Source organism: Plectropomus leopardus, chromosome 18, assembly GCF_026936395.1.
Source record: "Plectropomus leopardus strain MGB_pleo_1.0 chromosome 18, ASM2693639v1, whole genome shotgun sequence".
NCBI lineage: Eukaryota > Metazoa > Chordata > Actinopteri > Perciformes > Serranidae > Plectropomus > Plectropomus leopardus.
This window is the reverse complement of record NC_142193.1, coordinates 3,425,892-3,448,218: the sequence shown is the minus strand read 5'-3', so window position 1 is coordinate 3,448,218 and position 22,327 is coordinate 3,425,892. Positions and strand designations below refer to the sequence as shown.

The 22,327-nt window shown below is 37.4% G+C and overlaps 1 protein-coding gene and 1 long non-coding RNA gene across 2 annotated transcripts; one reads left to right on the top strand and one right to left on the bottom strand.

Annotated features, from left to right (window-relative positions):
• Nucleotides 1-1,247: 1,247 nt before the first annotated feature.
• Nucleotides 1,248-13,753, top strand: LOC121957303 (transmembrane protein 106A-like). The gene is made up of 8 exons (XM_042505873.2): nt 1,248-1,406; nt 2,498-2,671; nt 3,124-3,187; nt 4,846-4,999; nt 6,015-6,155; nt 6,340-6,383; nt 8,287-8,340; nt 11,612-13,753. Exons 2-8 carry the CDS (start codon nt 2,500-2,502, stop codon nt 11,730-11,732), a joined length of 750 nt encoding a protein of 249 aa, XP_042361807.1. The 5' UTR covers nt 1,248-1,406; nt 2,498-2,499; the 3' UTR covers nt 11,733-13,753.
• Nucleotides 13,754-13,913: 160 nt separating this feature from the next.
• LOC148186415 (uncharacterized) lies at nt 13,914-20,990 on the bottom strand. The gene is made up of 5 exons (XR_015774810.1): nt 20,707-20,990; nt 18,379-18,471; nt 15,493-15,559; nt 14,250-14,329; nt 13,914-14,077 (listed from the first exon to the last, which is right to left on the bottom strand). It is a non-coding gene; the product is annotated as an uncharacterized LOC148186415 (long non-coding RNA).
• Nucleotides 20,991-22,327: the final 1,337 nt, after the last annotated feature.

Here is a 22,327-nt window from a genome sequence, read left to right as displayed (position 1 = left end):
TGCGTCAATGTCCAGTGAAGACAGAAGAGAAAAATGCTGAATAACAGTTGATCTAAGCTTCCAAAAATAGCCAGGATGAAACCGGAAGGAAGCTGGATTTTCAATTCAAAATAAAAATAGCGTTTGGCTATCTCGACCTGTGATATTTACTTGGGCTCAAAAATGCTTGTTTTGATTTTGTTTTCCTTTACAGAGCCAAAAGAGACAAAAATGCCAGTAATTGGATCTTTATAAATACATTTATAAAGATCCAGCAAAAATAATCCAGGGGAACATTTTTAGGGCAAATGAAAATGATCTAACATTGGCTGGCCCCTTCCCCAGAAACAATGCTCTCTTTAGTGTTTTGGTTGTGTGAGATGTATTAAAATAAGAGTTTCAGCAGTGGTGGAGAAAGTATTCAAGTCCTTTAATTAAGTAAAATTCCTGCACTGAAAATGTATTCACATAAAAGTTTGTCGTCATGATAAGGAAAAATAACAAGGTATTAATAATAAAAGTACTCAATGCAGAATATGTTCCCTTTGAGTGTCATATACTTTTATATATTCTAGCATCAGATTATATTACTTATGCATAAATATGGATGAGTAATGAAAGCAGGATTTCACTACTGTAGTTGGTTAAGACTTTAGCTAATTCTTAATTTTAATTTTCTTTTGGACTGCAACTGATGATTATTTTCATTTCATTTTTTTAATTTCAAGTGATCAAGTGATTGTCCATGTGTCAAAATAGTGGAAACAATAAGAAATGCATCTTGGCAATGTTTGTTCTTTCCAATCAACAGTCCAAACCGGAAAATTATTCAAAATAAATTAAAAGGCTTAAAAGAAAAAGCAGAAGCCCTTGACAGTTGTAAAGCTTAAACCATTAAATGATTTTACATGAAAAATGAAATGAAGGGAAAATAGCTGCAAATTGATTTTCTGTCAAGCAAACTAACTGATTAATGGAGGCAAATCATTTCAGCTGTGCTTTATTGCTGATTTGTTTTATTTAAAAATTGTCACATTTTAAGTCCTTGTTACTTGTAATGAGGAACTAAAGCTGACAAATGTTGCAATGGAATAATAAAAAATAATAATTTTATAAAAATAATTTTAAAAATCTAACTAAATACTTTAAGTGACACTCCACCTGTGGTGAAAAAAATGTACATAAATAGGCTACATTTGTACGACGGAGGATTAGGGCAGTCAAAAAAGTCAGAGACTTTTATTTTGAAAGTTGCGACCGGATGTTTTCGTGTGTTGCTTTTCAGTGTTCCGCCGCTAACTCTGGTGTAGACGGTCAGACAGTTTCTCTGTGACTCCAGCAAACATTTGCAAACGAGAAGACATTTCCAGCGGAACTGAAGACAAAAGGACACTGTCCACGTCTGAGAGGAGACGCTGAGCGAACAGGTAAACTGTCAGCACACAGAGACATTAGACAACTGCTAAGAAACACCTGGAGACAGGCGGAAATGTAAGTGCGACACACTACAGAGAGCTGTTGCGATATTTCCTTACAGAAACTAGCCTAAACGTTAACAACAAAATATAAGTTTGTGTAACTTTACACTGAAGGCTGCATGGAGTCTGTAGGAGGACATTTTTTCTCTGCGCAGAGGAAACACACCTGTCCTGTCCTGTCTCTGAACTTTTGTTTTCCTTTGATGGCTAAGGCATGACCCGGCCTACTCTGCCTCTGATTGGTTTACCCCGATGTTCGTACGCGAACCCAGTACCCGACCTTTTCCTTAACCCTTTGAAACCTGGATCCACATCAGTTTTTTGTGCTGTGTTCAGACGCCTTTCACAAACTTCTGAACCCTTTGAAATCGAAGACGATTGGTTTGATTTCTTTATAAAACACGGGGGAAAAAAATCACCTTGGCAGAAAATGGTCCACAAATTCCTCCCTATTTCTGTGGCCAAAGCAAAACCAACTGGTGCAAGATTGGATTTTTTTTTTCAATTTCTATATACCGACATACAACAACATCTTCTCTGTAGTGAAAACATCATATTATGCACCCTCTTATCAAGATGACTCAGCAGCAGACGGAGACATGAAATGCAATGTTTTTCGGTGTATGTAATATTTATTCATTATCCAAAATAAGAAAAGCATGTTGTCAGATTCTGTCAATTGTGAGACAGATGATGATATTATCAGGAATCCCTAGAAAACAAGGATAGCCTGATCTACAGTGCATGTCTAATTTGTCTGTTCTGGGCTACTGTAGAAATATGAACTCTATAATCAAGGACCCGCTCCATATGTAGATGTAAACATCTCATTCTAAATGATCATAAACACAGTAATTCTTATTCTCAGGTGTTTATGCACTATAGAAAACATATGAATTATGTTCTATTTCATATATTTCCAATATATACCTCTAAATCATACACACTGAAGCTTTAAGAACACATAAATAAATGAATGTGTCCAACTATCTGAGTTTTGTATTTGAGCAGTAACTGGCATGTTGTTGGCGTGTCCTCAGGTATGGGCGCTGTTTCCAGCAGGTGTGATGGTGGCACTGAGGGGGCGGGGTCACAGTACAGTGGGAGTGGTCAAGACAGTGACAGCAGGCCTATAGTGGAGGATAGCAGGAGACCGAGTTCTGGAGAGACGGTGCACTGTCCCACCTGCCAGGGTACTGGACGCATACCCAGAGGTAACACACAAACAAATACACACACACACACACGCACACACACACAAATACACACACACACACACACATATCTGTGTCCCTTGCTTTATTTCATTTTTTTACTCGTTAGGTCAATCTTAATAGTACAGTGTTGCCATGGATTACAGAGTCATCTGTCTCTATGATCATCTGTCCTCTCCACACTGCCTCACACGCCTCTTTTACACAGAGATGGCACAACAAAGTGTTTTGAGAGTGTTTGTTCTTTTCTTTTTTTATAATCTGGGGTTTGAGGGTGTTTTTTTCCTCTTTTTTCTTTCTTTTTTTCAATAATTTTAAGTTTTCTGGGTGTGTTCATTCTTTTGGTGAGATTTTTTCTGCATTAGGTTGTTACTTGGCCTACTTCTCACAATATCAGATCTACTTTTGCATAGCCATCTTTGATTTGAAACTATGTTCCATGTGTGTTACAGGTCAGGAGAGCAAGCTGGTGGCTGTCATCCCCTGCACTGACCAGAGGCTGAGACCCAGACACACGTAAGAAATCAATACTCAGGATAGCTAGGAAGGGGAAAAAACAAGACGGCCCAACGAAGACAGGTGTAGGTTTTGATAATGCTGTCATTTTAATGACAGTGACTACATTAGTATATTCACAAACACCAGTAATCACTTTATAATTGTACTAACAGAGGCAGAAGTAGCAGCCAGACGAACTAGAACTAAATCTATTAAAGCACCTGACCCTGAAGGGTTAAGGGACAGTGTGATTAAATTATGTAGCTTTTCTGAAATGATTGCAGCTCTTTCTGAATGATCATTCTGTTCCCAGAACATGAAATTTTCCAATATCATCCCTGTCCCCACGATGCTCGGAGCGAAATATGATATTAGACCAGTTGCATTGACCAGCAGGTTAATGTATGGAGAGGGTCCACGTCAGTTTTTAGGGTCAGTAACCTTCCGGTTATTTCTGTGTCCCCCTTCTACATGCAGAGTGTCTGTGAAGCAGTATAAGCAGAAATCTTCATGACTTATTTTTTCCCTCTGCAGCAGCTTGTGGAGTTTTAGTCGTGGGGCGGGTTATTGATCTGTCGATCTGGTCAGAGCTGATCAAATCGATGGATGAGAGGAGCAGCTGGTGTGTGTGAACGCAAACGTTCAGACGCACAAATGAATAAGTTCTCCTTCACTGCACCTGACGTTATGCTGCTTCATCTGTGCCCAGAGTACGCTCTGCGCTCCGAGAGTAAGGTGAACTCAATAACCGAAGGGTATAGAAATTCCAATAGCACTCATAATGAATGCTCCAGCTCCAAAAATATAAAATTGATGCGTGGCAGCAGGTGTTTAGATTGTAGCACATTGGCCGCCATAAATAAATGAAAGTGTGGGAAACCCAGAAGTGTTTCTGTTTCTGTATGATATTAATAACTCAAACACTGTGGGTCTGGCTGCATCACTAGATGCAAAGCAAGTGCTTAACTCCAGTTGCCAGTTGTGTCACCTGTTCCTTCTCATGACTTTGCCGAGGACACTGTATCCGACTGACATTTATTTTATTCATTTAACCCTTGAACAGGCACTGTACCCGCATGGTTAACATTTTTTTTGCAATCAAATTGCTTTACTAAAAAATCATTTTATACAAATATTTTAATAGAATGCATGTTACTATTTTGATTATGCTGTATTTTATTAAATTATTTGTATTTATTTTTTTCAGTTTATTTATTTTTATTTGTTTATTGTATGAAGTTACTTTTATTTTCTGATTTCTATATTTATTTATATTACATTGACTTTTGCACTATTGTATCGATACATGGACACCAGTATTGAGTTGGGTTTTTTTTTGTTTAATAATAATATAGATTTTATTTTTTGTAATTTGTTTTGTATTAATATTATTTGTATTTAAAATTTTAAAAGATAAATATTGCAAATACAAATTAAATGTTTGGTAACTTTATAGGAAAAAAAAACACTCACTTCTTCAGTCAAATCAATACATATTGCTGCAGTAAAAATGAAGTGAGATGAACAGACCAAGAACTTTATCTCTTTAGACAAAACATGTGCTGATGGTGAATTCCTATTGAATAAATTGCCCCTTTGTTATCGCAGTATTCAGCATTTCGCCAAATTGTCCCTGGACTGATGATGTTTTGATGAGCTGTCTCCTGCTCGCTCAGGAAGCTGTACGTGGCAGTGTCTGTGGTTGTGTGCCTCCTGGTCAGCTCCCTGGTGTTGTTCTTCCTGTTTCCTCGCTCCGTCCTGCTGTCTCCAGTAGCTGTCAAGTCATCCTTTGTTTACTTCACGGAAGACGATGTCCGCATTAACATCACGGTGGGTCGAGAGAGAGTGAAAGAGAGGTGGGAAGGGTGTGATGGATGAAGAAGGAAAAGTGAAAGGTGTGGATGAAAGGACTGATGCGATGAGTCATTTATTTTGTCGTTATTTTTGTATAGAAGCATTGGGCCTCGTGCAGCAACATTCTCTTAAATTTGTATTATATATTCTCTTAATTTCCTGCTAAGAAGAGAAGTCAACTCCAGATGCACCAAAAATGCTCTAAACCACCCAAATCTGCTCTGACCAGCTGTACTTACTGAATCCCACTGATCATAAGTCACCTGTTAGCACAGGTAACGCCCCCTAGACACTATATACGAGCAGGTTTTCTGCCTTATGCAAAGACTCTGGTACATGTAAAAAAAAAAAAAAAGTATGCAAGCGAAAAAGGTTTAAATCAATTTAATAAATCAAAGTAATTTAAATAATGTCCCTACTCTATACATACAGTTTATATGAGAAGCTGGAAGCATTAATTAAAAAAAAATAATTGTATGATAAATGACTTATAAGATGAAAAAAATAGTTGCCAAGTAATTTTCTTATCTAGCAACTGATGGTTTCTGCTGCACTTTAAAATTTCCACATTTTTGATCTGTGTGCAAAAATATTAATTTGCAAAGTAGTTATCCAGCTCTGGTCGGACGCAAAGTAACTGAAATTATGATAACAGGGATCAATGCCCTGAAGTTAAATAATCCTGTCATTTTAATTACTCTAAAACATAATCTAAGTTGTCGACTGTGAAAGCGAGATGTTTTTAGAGTGTTCTTGACCACTTGGAAAATATTTTCTTACCTAAGAGAAGAGCAAAAAGAAGAAAACGTCGGTGAATCCCAAAATGGTACTGTCAATGAGTAGTCACAAAATAAGTACATATCTTTGATACGAGCAAAAATAAGGGAAAATGAGTTTGTATATCATTTTTTACATGAGGCCCAGTGCAACGTAGTCTCTAATTTGAACAATGTGTTATGAGTTATAAAAGCATATCTGTGTTTCCTTGTAGAATGTCCTGAACATCACCAACAAGAACTTTGCGGCGGTGCAGGCCTACAATCTGAGCGTGCAGGCTCTGAACTTTGACATGGTGGTGGGAGCAGTTTCCATTAAGAGCGTCACTTCTGTCAAACCTCTGTCCATCATAACAGTGAGACTTCCCATCCTCACAATATACTGTATCTAAGCAAAAAAAAAAAAAAGACAGTTTAAGAATAATTTTTTATTGTAATTATCATGTTTTCATCTGATAAAAATTGTAATGAAATGTAACTTGTGTGCAGTTTTAATCCTTTTGGGAATGACGTGTTTCTGCCTCTTTCCTTCCTCTATAGTACTCCTTTGTGATGCCCATCAAGCTGACAGACCCTGACCTGAGGTGAGATGCCAGAGTTACTGTATCTTCCTTAGAGTACAAGTCTCTCATGCGTTAACAACTCTAGAAATAATAGCATTTTTGTCTTGTTGTAACTCTACAATGCAGATATTAAAGAGCACAGTCTGTTTACCTCTGATAAGCTCCCCGCAAGGTGATAAACGTGTCAAGTGGTCTGCAGTTTTATCAAAGTTAAGATAATCACTCAGCCAACCTCTGAGTGTATGTTTGGTCTGAAAGTAGAAGGGAGAGGTGAGTTTTTGAAGAGAACGCTCAAACAGTCAGAGGCAGGACTCTTGGCTGTGCTCTCACTGAGGGGCCGTTTTCATAGCAATGGTTCTTGCATGAAACATTAAACTTTTGTTGCAGTTTGGCCTTTTGTTCACCCGACAATGGTGCTGTCCTGAAAACACAAACTTTTGAAACCATGTTCCAGAGTGTAATCTCTTGATGCCTTGTAAGCTGCAATGGGCAGATCCTGTTTCAGACAAACAGCCATGTGTGAGGAGGACAACAATAACAACAATGGTGGACTACCAAGCTGTGTTTTGTGCTGCTGACTCTACTGAGTTCCTCGTAATGTCCGTTCGTTTTGGAATTTAGAGCCAATAGACCTTGTTTACACAAGTATAAAAAATGTATTTTGATAGCAAAAGATTTCATTTGGGGTCAGATTGACCCCAAGGACAACATGAGGGTTAACTCTTTGAAACTGATTTTCTGACAAAAATATTGGAAAACGGCAATGAGCAACTTGAAATGACCCCAAAATTAGCTAGATTTTTTTTTACAGAGCACAAGAAAATTACCTGAAAATGAGCTAAGATGTGAACTAAACAAAAAAGAAGTGTTAAAAAAGTTAAAAAAAAAAACAAACCCAGCAATAATAAAAACATGAGAATGACCCATGTAGAACTCCTTAGAATTTTTTATAATTATGTAAAATAATTTTAAATACACAGTATAAATATGACATTTAGAAATGTAGTTCTCTTGACATTTTTTATTAGAATTTTCTAAATCTACCAATATCTGGCAATTTGCGGCACATTTCTTGTTCTCATTGTCTTTTTTGTGTTAAAGAAATCAAATCATTTTGCCCAGAGTTGAAAGGTATATTTATATATAATTATATAAGGAAAGTGATGTCCATCCAGATTTAAAGGGTTTACATTGTCGGTTGTTGTGCGGTCGACTTCGTCTTCTTGTTTGTTTAAACTCACCACTCTGTAGAAGAATGCCTTTATGCACATGCACTGTGTCTTCTTCTATGGCTACAAAGTTAAACTGCCAACTACTGGCCTGGCATGCATACTGCAGCATTTTCGGTTGTAGATCCATGTACACGAGGATCATTCTCACTATGTTATCATATGAGTGCAGGTTTTTTTAAAACCACAAATGTAGACTTTTCTGTTTTTAGTAGGGCCAAACTCATATAACTATAAAACTATAAATAGTTATTTAATTAGTTTTTTGTTTTTTTGTCTTGTTTCATTTTTGAAGCATGTGCAAATGTTGACCCAAATTTAAAACTGTGCAAAATTTGAAAAAAAAAGAAGTTTATCATTTGTATTTGGGTCACCCTTGCTTATTCCAGAGCTCCTCAGGTGTGTGTGTATACCATCAGAGAGAGCTGTTGGTTTTGGATTACACATGCATGCTGCACACTGGTTGAACCTGTTACATCAACTGAGCCACTGCTGGAGTCAGCTTTGTCCTCCTGAGATATGGCGCTTTTCTCTTTTACCTTAGTGTCTGTTTGTGTGTTTATCATCTGCTTCATCAATCTAAAACAGTTTTTTTATTGTAATATTGACATTAGTATCTTCAGAAATCCTGTGCATTGCATTACTTTTAAGGCACTCCCACTCATCAGCTGTTTTTCACCTCTCTGTCTCTACAGTCAGTACTGTCGGAGAGTTTCCCTGCCCGTCCACATTATCTATCTGCACCTACAGTAAGTATCCATTTGCAATCAAAACCATCTGAATATTCTCCATCTTTCCACCTCTGTTTATGTTTCAATCTTAACAGAAGTTATTCCATATCATTCTGAGGATGGTCTCTTGACCACCAGTGCCATATGACAGAGGAGTATCCATGTACAGTATCTGTGTTGACTTCTGCCCCAGTTTGTGCTGTGAAGCCAGAGCTCATGTGACTCTTGGTGGACAGATTAAACAATCCTCCACAGTGCCTCGGTCACATACTGTACTTCAGACCCAGCGGGGCAGAAAAACACCACAGCGTTTGCCTTTATTTGACCACCACAAAGATCAACTCTGTTACTCCATGCAGCATGCAAGAGTTTGAAAAGAGTTGTAGATTTCATTACTTTAAGGGTGTATTTTGTAAGATTTGGACATAATTTTAGTTTATGAAGCAGTTTTTCTGTTGGTTGCTACAAATAGAAAAAAACTCTCACCCTCCCAGGGTGAGTGCTATGTTCAGAACTCTTAAAAGCAGCTCAATAAACAGTAAATAACTGAATGTCCACACAGAATTTAGAATTTTAAGTTCAAACCTTTAGTGAATCTTTTCAAGCAAGCAGTGAGCAGATACAGAGCTCTGGATCAGAAATGCCCCTCCCTAGCCGATAACATCAGCGAGTCAGCCTGCATTCTGACAACCTGTTTGTCCCTGATCCAGTCTTTTATACTATTACAATGACAAAAGATGTGAATGTAGGTAGAGTCATCTTCTGGTTGGCTCCCCTCGTTATCTGGCTCCCCTTTCGGCGTGGCATCGTCTTAGGATTGGTTGACCTCAAGGACAATCCCTTATTAGGAATTGTTTTTCTCTTTCTGGGTGTCCTGTTGAACAGAATTATAGACACCACACATCCATTCCCTTTTGACCCCCAGTCATTCCACACCTCTCTTCCTTCCATCCCATGTTTGTCTCTCTTCATGTCATGCTTTCACTCACACTACTGACCCCAAAGGTTAAATTGTCATACAGAACGTTAAACTGTCATCCAGAACATTGAGTTATTGCGACAATATATCTTGTCTTCTTACAAGGAATAAACATGACCATATAAGGAATAAACATGAAATAAGGAATGAACATGAACATGAACATTGAATCATATACTTACATACTCCGACATTTAAAACATTCAAAAAATGAACTAATCCTATCAACAGAGTATGAACATAGACTGTATATAAAGATGCACAACATCAACATGAAGTGACGTTGAAATATATAAGATATGGGTGTCCTGTTGCAAGGTTGATGCATAGTAGTGATATCCGCCATGGGGGGAGTTTTCACCAAAACACCTGTCCAACCAATTGTGAGCAGCTCCAATAAATGGAAGTGCACGGATTGGCTGTCGCATGTGTCAATCATGTCAATCACAGCTGTCAACCATGCTTTTTGTATAATTGAATAACTTATTAAAACCAAACTTATCATAAAAACAAACACTTGAACAAACACCAGGGTGATGAGAACTATCTTCAGTGACAGAAACCATCATGGGGAAAAATGTATTTGGCGTGTACTTTGAGTATTTAGTTTGGCTTATGACCCATTCACTAACATGGAGGGGTGGGCTTTATCATCTATACTGCAGTCAGACACCAGGGGGCGATCCAGATTGAATACTTACTTTCGGGGAGCTGTCATGTCGTCCATCTTTATATACAGTCTATGGGTGTGAAGAAGTAACACATTTGACGTTATGTCCAAGATGCCTGTGTATTGTATAGCAGAGATATCCACTGCTAAACAGCCAGGAAGGGCCGTCCCTTCTGTAATAACACATCCTGGCCTGAGAGGCGATAATAAGTAAGTACATTTTAGTAAGTAAGTAAATTTTATTTATATAGCACTTCTCACAGAGAGGACTCACAAAGTGCTTTACACGGGATAAAAAGAAATACAAAATACAATAGAAAATAGAATACAATCAATAAAATAACAGTTTAAACACAGAAAACAGGACTGCAGTCAATTACGGTCATACAAAAATAAATATAGACATATAGTCACAATCTTTCGGCAAACAGCTGTCTAAACAGAAGAATTTTAGCGGCTTCTTAAAAAAGTCCACAGTGGGCGCAGCTCTCAAGTCCTGTGGAAGAGCGTTTCACCATTTAGGTGCAACAGACTCAAAGGCTCTATCACCTCAGACAGATATGCAGGAGTCTGACCATGCAGGGCTCTATAAGTAATAACCAGAACCTTGAACTGGATTTGAAATTAACAGGAAGCCAGTGCAAGGATGCCAAAACAGGGCTGATATGGCATGTTTTACTGGACCTGGTCAGGAGCTTCGCAGTAGTATTCTGGACCAGCTATTCCAGTCCAGAAAGCGAGTCACTACAGCATCTGGTGTGGCACAGGAGAGGAGGAAGAAGTTGAGCCGGCCGGTGTTGTGTTGTTGTGTTCCCCTGTCAAATACTGCCTCCCCTATGTTAATGTGTAGTGCCCCCTTTGATGGTCATGGTTAGGTCTTAGGGTTTGGGTGAGGTTTAGATAGAAAGGAAACACATATCAAAGGAGAAACAGTAATCGACACCGGTGTCAATAGATACAGCGTAGAAGTTAGAGTCTCAGTGAATTAGTTAGTTAGTGTGTTAGAAACACAGTGGTGACAGAAGCTCCAGAAAAAAAAACGTTTTCTCCATCCGAAGCAGCAAAACTAATATCAGTGATGTGGCTTTTTAATGCTGGAGAGGGCTCTCAGAGTGTAAAAGGATGCGGTTTGAACTCATAATGTTTCATTTAGACTGGTGAATAACATCTAACATTGGCTATTTACCGAAGCATATCTGTAGTGTAACTAATGCCAACACATGGCTCACAGTTTCCCATAAACTTTACAAATGACGTAATGTGACTGTTTTCTTATTACTGTGGCATTGTTAAAACTGAGTTAAATAAGCTTCAAACAGAAATGTTTCCATTTCTATTGGAAATGCATATTGGTTCTAAATATTAATGTTAACGGTCTCATTAACTAGTTATAATGGGTAAAGGTTTCGGCCCTGATAAACCAGTATTGATCAACTCTAGTTATATTATTTGTTGGGTTGGGTTTGTCAGCCAAAATGTAAAAAAAAATGCCAGTCTTATCATTCATAGGTTCTAATAGGATTAAAAGATCCAGATATTTAAAGATAAAGACATGATGTTTTTTTGTTAACTTGTGCTCCTGAAATGTTGTTCTCAAGTTATTATCAGTAAAACTCTGCTGTTTTGTCCTTTTACTGCAGGATGTCCATGACAGTGTATTACCTGGCCCACTACGAGCAGCTGTCCCTGGAGACATACGAGTACATCGACTGTGGAGCAAACAGCACCTTACCACACAGCATGCAGCCCCCACCCACCTGATGGAGACATGGCGAGGACACACAGAGGAACTAATGAAGACAAACTGTGGACTCTTTGTGAAGGACAATAGTTGGTCCTACAATATTTTTTGTTTTTTTTCTTGAACTTTGACTGTGTCGTTAAAATGTTGGATAATTGTAATGTGGCATCAGGATGCTGTAATCAATCATCCAGGATGGATGGATTGATGGATGAAGACGCCCGGCACTGGAAGATTTATCTGAGCGACTAAATGAGGAATCTACTCTTTAGCCGAGTGTGAAGGAATGATGGATACAAGTGCACTCATCTCACATCTCACTGTCCCCTCTGATGGTGTTTCAGTTCTACAGATTGAATTTTACAGTGATAGAAACCCAGAAAAAAAAGACAGCTGGATTTTCATAAGAGGTCACAAGCAGCATTAAAGCAGTGAGGAGACTTTTACAGTGTAAGAATTGGATCAGAAATGCAACCTGAGATTTTATTATATTTTGATTTCACTTCAGAGCTGTTGTTACTGTGTGGGTTTCAGTTAACCCTCAAACTGCGCAAATTGAAATTGCGAACATAAACTACATCTGATGAAAATATGTCAGTTTTGTTAAAAATCCCATTTATGGCAGGAAAGTTTTTACATTCACGTGAGGTGGTATTTCAGGCGATTCAAAAAAGCCATATTTTGAAATGGAAACACTTTTTTAGCTTTTCTAGGTCACATGATGCTATCTATGTGCTTGTCGGTAGGAACTGGCTCCCTCATGATGCAGCAGGCGCTACATAAAATGTTATTGCATCAAATAACTCCTCAAAGGATGAGCGAATCATCTGGAAGTTTTTAATCCACAAATTCTCTGTGAAATCGTGGACTATCACCTCCCAGAAATCCCTCAAAGGTGGCCGCTCCCACATATAAGAGGCTTGCCTTTAGTTTTCACTCACATAACACACCTACGTGGCCTTGGATTGGAAATGATGATGGCTAGTGTGGTGGCTGCAATAGAAGTAAAGCTGCTAATGTTTTGAACATCCATCACCATGCTTCTTGGAGGAGAAGTCACAGAACATGGCTCAGTGGAAATGCAGTCATCTCGCAATTGTGTTTTATCAACATTTCAAAAATATCGCTTAAGTTTTGTGCAAATCTGTAATAGAAACCTGTCCCATTGACTGCGCTGACGACACTGGCCTCATCCACGTCTGACACCTCCTTTCACTTTCCTCTGTTTATGGGTGAAAAAACAAAACAAAAAACATGGAAATACCAATGTGAAGGTCAATTACCATGGCAATGACGAAAGCTTCAAAGCTTTCATGTCAGAAGTCACAGAACATCACTCAGTGAAAACGCAGTCATCTCACAATTGTGTTTTGTCGACATTTCCAAAATACCGCTGAAGTTATTGCACAGATCTGTGATGGAAACTTGCCTACTGAAAGTGATCAGTCATGTAAAATGATGTGATCATCACTGTCTGAAAAATCCTATTTATGAACTGTAGCTGCATCTAATTTTACTTAACTATGTTTTGTTATTATCTTTGATGGATTGACTGTGTACAGTGTGAAAGGTGTTACTGGTAGCTTTTAGAGTCTATTACCTTTTTGTATTGGTTTTGTCGCCCACCCATGTCAAGAGGTACATCATTGGGGATGGCAAACCAGGAAAATGCTTGGGCCCGCCTGAAAATTTGGGATAAAGGGGTCCCTGAGGCTAGGCAATATGGGCTGAAAATTATACTGCAATATTTTAGGCTATATCTTCTACTCAATATATATCTCGATATTTTTAAATCTCCTGAAAAGCACTTTATCATTGCTAGAACTGGCAGACAGAATTGAGCATTACAACTTTTTTTCTACCAAATTTGCCAATATTGTAGGGATGACTACTGGTGATATTCCTGCCTTGAACAGGCAGTGTAAATGTGGCTATTGTCTCACTACTGTGTACTGTCTAGCGTGCCAATAGTGCTGGGCGACAGTGATTTTAAAAAATGTGCTCAAGGTTTTGTAAAAGAATAAACTTACTGGCCCATTAATCCATTGATTTTATTCATATCTTTTGATTTTTTTGTCAGTTGGTACAGGACGGACTGAAACTTTACAAGGACATGTTTCATCTTGTGTGCATTCTCCTTTATTGCATTGTACCTGCATGTCCATCAGCTCATGAATAACACACGCTGATCACTGTCCCCACTGTGCAACTAAACGTGATTTGATTTGATTTGATTTGAAAATCTGACACTAATGCAGTTTTGACAGAGCTGCTTTTCAGATCTTCATGTTCCTGTAATCCAGAGAGGCTCTCAGAACAGTGCTGCTCCTCTTCCTCATCACCACTGCTGGGCGTACTGTAAAGACTGAAACATAAACTGGTATTATTCCTCTGAAAATACACAAAATGTGCTCTGCTTTTATATGTAAGTTGTTCTCTCCCAGGATGAGTTTTCCTGCCACTGCAAGCTCTGATTCCTGAAAGACAGAGAGAAGGGTCAAAGTGGTGTTTGAGACAGTGAGGGTGTGGACACTTACTGAGTATCTGTTGGGGATCTTGGCGCTGTGATGGACAGGTGTCTTCAGGTCGCTGTTACAGTGGGGACACTGGCCTCCAGCTGGAAACAACAAAAAAAAACTGGCTGCATGTTTAGATTTATGGAAGCCCTAAGAGGCCATGCGTTCATAACTTTTTCTCCCCCTGAGGTAACAAGGTAATAGCTCAGGACCTCATGATGCGAGTCAGTCTGCTCCTTTCACTCAATTTGTTAAAAGTGGGCACAAAAAAAATGTGATGCAGTGGCTGACATTCTCCTGGTCTCCTGACTTTGCTGCACTGTGTCAAGTTTCAAATAAATTCCTTCATTGAATAGCCTACTATTAGGGTTTTGTTATGGTATCTAAAGAAATCAGATGAATTATGCTGTAATTTCTAGAAAAGATTGAGATCTCAAATGAATTAAGTCGTAATCTCAGGAAAACCCAGTTTCATTGTCTTGTAGATCTCAAATTAATATTGTTGTAATCTTGGGGAAACAGTCTTGTGTTCTCGAGATTTCAAATTATATTTTGTCGTAATCTCTGAAAAAACACACGTTGGTTAACTTGAGATCGCAAAAAAATTATCTTGTTATCTCTTTTTTATTTAAAAGCTAAAAAAATAAAAATTATATGTGTGTGTGTGTGTATGTGTGTGTGTGTGTATGTGTATGTGTGTGTGTGTTAAAAATATATATTTTCTCATACCAGAAAATGAATAGAATATAGGATAATTTAAGAGAATATTGTGTGAGGCTCATTATCTCTTAGGCTAAATTCCCTGTTGGTGACAGCTGTAGAAGGGGTTTTGTTTTTTATATAACTCATTTTACATAAAGTTATGCGTCATTAAGGGCGGGCAGCTTAAGAGTCAGATCCAGCCTCTGGTTCTTTGTGGCAGCGTTTCCCAAACCTCTCCTCGTGCACCGCTGATCCTGCATGTTTTCGATCTCTCCCTGCTACAACACAGCTGATTATATGATCAGCTCGTCATCAAGAAGCTTCAGGAGTTTGTCATGAGCTGTTGATTTGAATCAGCTGTGCTGCAGCGGGGAGAGATCGAAAACATACAGGAAAAGTGGCGCACAAGGAGAGGTTTGGGAAATGCTTGTTAAAAATCGGGCAGCAGCTACATCATCTTCAAGAGTAGCTTTTCTCAAACACTTTACAAACTGTGTGTGATAGAGCTGATGGTCGTCCATCCTTGTCCTGAAAATATAATCCATGTAAAGAATAATGATACCTGTTTGCTCCTGTGTTGTGTTTGATTCAGAGACATTGCTGCTGGTCTCAGAGTTCCTCTGCAGCAGCTGTAAAGTGAGACATAAAGTGAAATAAATACTCCAAATAGTATTTAGTACTTGACTTTTCAACAACAGTTCATCTCCAAGCTCATCCAGTCGACTCTACACAACATCATAAAGTATAGCATTTTCAACACTGAGAATACAGCTGTGTTCCAGAGTTTACACATGGATAATTTTTAGATAACTATCTCTGCTCATAAGTTTAATGTGGTAAAAAAATGCCACCGTAACGTCTCAAACAGTAACTTCAAAATTCTGTCTAATAGTGGAGCTATTATAAAATGTCCTTCATTAACCTTTAGAACTGTTTTGCCCATTTAACATGCTTTTTATTCCTCAGTCTCTTGTAATTTGAGCTGGAATGGAATTTGTCATCTTAACTATTTTCCACCCGATTATCTTTTTCTTTTTTAAACCACATCTGGCATATGGAGAAAATCCATGCTATTTCCACCAGGTGCACTTTCATAATCAGCATTGCTGCTAATCATTGACATATCCCAGACTGTGTATATTGAAAATAATTCTTTCTTCTTTTTTAAATCTAAAAACATAGTGGCATCGTGACAAAAACCTGGTATTTAACGTGTCAAAATTCGGAAAATTGAAGAACATTTGATATTTATGATTAGGACTGACCGTTGTTGACTGACTGTACTCAATGAAAAGTAGGATATAATATTAATGTGTAACATTTTTTTGAAGCTTGATTATGAAAAGCACATTTTGTGTGCAGAGCGATAGGGGTGTGTGTGATGTTTAACACTGAAGGGTTAAAGATCCCCATTTAAGAAACACTCCTCTCAGGAAATCGTAGCTATAGCGCTTCGATTCCTAGTGACCCAGTATACCAGCAGCTGTTGATTTTATTTATTTATTTATTTTTAATTTAAATATTATTATGAGACAAAATTAAAATAACAAAGGTTTAGTGAAAACAGTCTTTTGGATGCATTTTTAAAAATGTCTCAGCGCTGGCAACAGCATCCGTCCTATTGTGTTGAATGTAATGTCTTAAGATCACCTTGAGGCAGTTCTCAGATTAAAGTGTTGGTGCTCACAATTATTGCGTTCTGGGTTTTTTTTTTTTTTTTGGCTGTGTATGTTCTCCTTCCCCTCCCTGTTGTGTTTCTCTCTCCGCATTGTGTGGCACATGGCAGTTAAAGTGATTCACACTGGGAATTGTTTTTGTACAGAGTACATAAAGTGCCAGAGTGCAAAAAACAGCATCAAAATAGAGCTTGTTTTGTCAAAAAAAGGTGCCGGTGGAGGATCCCTCATTACCCCCTACAGAGGTTCTAGCTAAGAGCCTATAATGTCCTAAAATCCTAGAAATGTCCTGAAATCTGAGATGTGTTCTTAAATCCAAAAAACATATATGAGCAAGCTGAATATCCTTGCTTTTGTGACAATAACTGCTCAAAGTGAGACATTTTGGGGGCTTAAGATGCCTATTCTGGCATAAGTAAGGCAGGTGGAGCATTTTATGCCATATGCATGAACACAGCCAAAAGAATCCAAAAATGGAGAATGAAAGCATATAAAATGCATCATATCCAACTAATGAAGACAAACATGTTTGTGTGTCGGAACACATCCTGGATTTCAGCAACAGGATACAAGCTGTCAGATTCACACAGGAAACCAGTCTGACCCCATGCTGGGGTGTCACATGTCCCTTCTCAGTTTCCAGTCTGACCTGCTGTTGTTCAATAATAAAGCAGACCAGACAGACTGCTGCATCACAACAGCACAGCAGCGTATGGGTTTTGGAAGAAATGTCTTAAGATTACACTAAACACCCAAACTGGGTTTTGAATAATGACTTATACAAAATTAAAGGTCCAGTGTGTAGGGTTTACAGGGATATATTGGCAAAAATGGAATATAGTAATGCATATGTTTTCTCTTTGCACCTGAAAATCAGAATTGTTGTGTTTTCGTCACCTTAGAATAAGCCACTTCTACGGGAGCACTCCGTGCTTATGGAGATTGCCATGTTGCATGTGAACAGTAGCCCAGAACAGACAAACCAAATACTGGCTCTAGATAGGGCCATTTGCGTTTTTACCTCGGCCACCATAGTTAGCAGTCCCTCTGTGACAAGCAGTATCGGAAAAAGGATGATTTGTAAAGTGAAACTGTGTAATTCAGTGTTTTTACAGGTTTAAATCACCTTACTGTTTGTTTCATCTAGATTAACCCTTTGACACCCGCATTGACATTGGTTTCCTTGTGCTGCATTTCATGAGCTATTTAACCCTTTGAAACTTTAGCAGATTGGTTTGATTCGATTTCTGAGTAATAAAACATGGCGAAAATGGCAATGACCCACTTGGCAAGAAATGTTCCACAAATTGACAGAAATGAGTGAAAGGTTTCAAGAAAATGTCCTGAAAATTGGGGTATTAGAAATTCTTAATAAAATAACTATATATATATATATATATATATATATATATATATATATATATATATATATATATATTAAGTTTTAAAAACACAAACAGTTTCATTCATTGATTTTACTCCCCTGCCTGTTTATTTTGGAGAGGGAGAGACCTCTTCAGATAAATCAGCTCCCTGTTAAAATCTCCTGAACAATAAGCACTGAAGGAATTATAACCGGGAGAACTTTCAGCTGGCTGCAATCTGCAATCCTCACCACTAGGGGGCCACTAAATCCACTCAATCTGACACACTGGACCCTCATAAATACTTTGGCTTTTTGAAACATCATCATAAATGCAAATGACTGAGTCTTACAGGAGAAAATAATTTTAAGACGTATGCACACGAGATTTGGCCGTGTTGTTTTTTACCTGCTGTTTGTCTCTGGCCATCCTGCGGTCCACAGCACTCTGACGCCGTCTGGCCTCCCAGTGCATCGCAGACATCCTGATATACAGCAGCACCTAGAGGAGACAACAGGCAGGTTTCCATTAACCCTTAAACTGCGCAAATTGAAATTGTGAAAATAAAATACGCTAACTAATGCTACGCTAACATTTTTGAAAAATACTATATTTACCAAAATGCATTTCTTTGTATGTAGTGCAGGCAGTTTATGAAGATGCTGGTGTAAGACTGAATCTATATCAGTCGGTATAAGAGCAACAGGCCATGTGGATGCTTTGGTGAACTTTAATTTGATCTTTTCACACTTTTTAAGTTTCAAAAATTATCAGCCAGCTCCAGCAAGATACAATACAAAATATCTTGTTCTGATGCCACACGAATATTTCGATGCTCAGCTGCTTCCTCTCTGTCTGATAGTTACCTGATACACCAACTCCCAACCACTGCTGTCTGCTCCTCTGATTACTGATCTGTATATCTGTCTATCTGCATTACTCACACACACACACACACACCCACACACACACACCCACACACACACACACACACACACACACACACACATACACACACACACAAAATATCCTATCACAGTTAATCACTAGTTTGACCCATTTTGTTAATAAGATGATTATTTAATTACATTACTGTGTCATGCATGCAAATATGTCGAGCCTGCATGGTTTAGCAGAAAAATAATAATAATAGTTCTTAAAAATAATAATAATATGTCATACAGAATGTAGCACATACATTTTCAAATAATACTGATGTCCAAAAGTTAAGAATATCATTACAAGTGATATTTTTTAGACCTTTGTGTTCCTAAGAAGTGATTTTTGTTTGTTTCTTATATTAAAGCATGTGATCATAGCTCTCTGTGGAGATCGGTCAGTCCTACCTCAGTGGCAAACATAATGACATTAAAATCCAATTTACAATTTTGATCTCCTGTTTATCTGAATATTTATTTTAATTAGCCATGTCATGAACAGACACAGACACAAGGCTCTGTGTGGTGGGATTTTTGAATTTAGCCATATTTATTTGACATGTCATAGTTTCAGAGGTCTTTTTAAGTCCTTACCCAATGGTTGATTTGGCCTTTTTATGGTAAAGATAATAGTAGCCTTAATGTATCATGTAACAATAATGATTGCAATAATATTATAAGTTTAGCTTCACTATCCATTACATATATAGTAAAATCCTTTTGTAAGTATTTTTTTTTTCTGTCTAAAGCTGTGCCTAACTAAGCAGTTGAAGTGGCCTTTTATGATAAAAATCTTCACGCTAAGAAAACAAATAGTTTTTATGAGGTTAAAAAAAGGATGAATATTCACTGTTATTGTTCTACAGTTTTCCTCCTGCAACTGAAAATATTCGATGTTGGAATAAACATGATGTAACCAGTGCTGGAAGAAGTATGCTTTACTTAAGTGACAGGACTTACACCTTACACATATATAATCAAGAAAATGTACTTATAGTATGAAAAGTAAAAGCACCCAATGCAATCCTTGAAAAAAAATAAAAAATGAAAAAAGAAAAATACCCCCCAAAGAGGCAGAAAACATAAAAAAAGAAAGATCAAAATTATAGAAAATATACCCCAAACTTCACATGAAAACCCAGAAAAAACACCCAACAAATTACCTTAAAAAAAAAAAAAGAAAAACTGAAAAACTCAAAATTATATAAAAAAAAACCCCCAAAAAAACAGAAATAGACTAAAATGTTTGTCAAAATAGTTGGCTATTAATTTTCTATGAATCGACTTGATAAATCGACAAATTGTTGTGGCTGTACTTGTATAAAGTGTTTGGTTATCTAATTCATAGCTTCATCATCATTCATCATAGCTTATGCACCTTTCTTATGTATTTTTTTGAATGCAAAAATCCAAATTTTCAATCAAAAGCTGTCAGATAAATGTAGTGAAGTAAAAGTACAATATTTCCTTCTTAAATGTAGAGGAGTAAAAGTATAAGGTAGCATGAAAATAAAACACTCAAACAAATTACAAGTACATTTAATTCATAGTTAAGTACAATACTTAAGTTAACATACTTAGCTACATTCCACCACTGGATGCAACTTGTGGAGGTTAAAATTTTGCTTAGTGTGCAAATACAGCACGTCCTCACCATCTCATGTATTTATGTTAGACACATTAGCACGTGTTATAATGTGTACGCCTTTGTTGTAGGAAACAGAATATGGATCAGCAGTTAATTCAGTTCAGGTGAGTGATATCTGAGATATGATGAGTAAATAGAAAGTTGACTCACCTGAGGTGTGGAGAGAAAAGCAGCTGTGGGATTTTCAGCAGAGCACTGCTGGAGGCGGAGGTGTCGCTCTCTCTTTCCCTCTCTCCTATCTCTGACCTCGTTAAGGTCCAGGCAAGTTTCCAGGCAACATAATGCTCTGCGGGGCAAGCCTTTGTGAGAGAGAAACAGAATAAATCATTGTTCACAACCTCCTGTTGCTCACTAACAATGAGTGTGTGTGATTCTCTGTGTGAATCTGGTTCTTGTTTGCTCTCTCAGACATTTTTCTTATCCAGCAGATATTATCTTCAGAGCTATCTATCGTCTTCAAATTATCTTTCATCTTCAGTCTGGCTCACTTCCTCTTGTAGAATGTAACTTCTGCGTTCTGTCATCAGTGAGCTGATTTAAAACCGAAAAAACAAAAAAACAAAAAATAAACCATTCACAACCCAATCATTATGAAAAAATGCACCATTGTATGCCTCTGCAAATCACAAACAATTTAACATTTCCTTAGTTCATAACGTGGTTAGCTTTTCATGGCTGGAAACACAGACACAAGTTGCTAAAAACAACATTCATGCATGAAACGATTGAGTGCAAATTCTCTTATTTTTGCTCATATCCACAATTTCTTTGTATTTTCTTTGTACCCATTGATTTTTGGGATCTGCCAATGTTTTCTTATTTTTGCTCTTATCCTAGGTAAGAGAAAAGTTTATAAGTACTCTTACCATGATAAGAGAAAAAAATCTCTTTTTCACAGTCCACAAATTGTTCCCCAGTGCAAGGAAAATTTAGTATGTCTAAAAATTGTATGAATATCATTTAATCAAAGGTGCATTGATCCCAATGACTGTCATTTCAGTTACTGTGCATCTCTCTACTGACCAAAGCTGGAATGCTTACGTACAAATCTGAGGAACTTGAACTTGAGTATTTTAATCTCATTACACTTTCTAAATATACTCCACTACACTTCAGGAAATTAGATTAATTTCCTCTTTACTTAAGAGGAAATTATTGTTTTTACTTTAAACATTTTAAGGAAAAACATCTACAAACAATTTACAATTTCAAACAAAAAAAAATTTTTTTTTTAATTACCCAAGATTTTGAAGAAAAAAAAACTTTTTTCTTACAACTGTGATGTGACTTTTTTTTTTAAGAAAACATGCTCATGGGTTTGGAAGATAGGTTTTCTTTAAGAAATTTTGCTGTTTTTTTTCCTTCTAAAGGCTAAACCCCCAATGTACTCAGATCCTAGAAATCCTGGTTTTAACTAATTGCATCTTATTCTTGCAATATGTTGTATTCTATTGTATTTTAAGTCCAAGTGTTAGTTACATTTTGTCCAATAAAAATGAATATGTGGTAAGTTATTTTATATGCAGACCCTGAACTAATGACTAAGGAGAAATCTGGACCCAGTGGCTTGACCAGTTGGGAACCATTGTATTAAAATATGATGGAATGCCAAGTAAATAATTCAATATTAAACAATATATCAGCCAAAGAAAAAGAAAAGATCAAAATATCAAACAGCAAAATCAAACCCCTGACAGGACTACACAGACTCTTTGTCAGCTACTGTTCTGACTCTTTCAAAATAAATTTGCCACATATGAGATATGTGTGA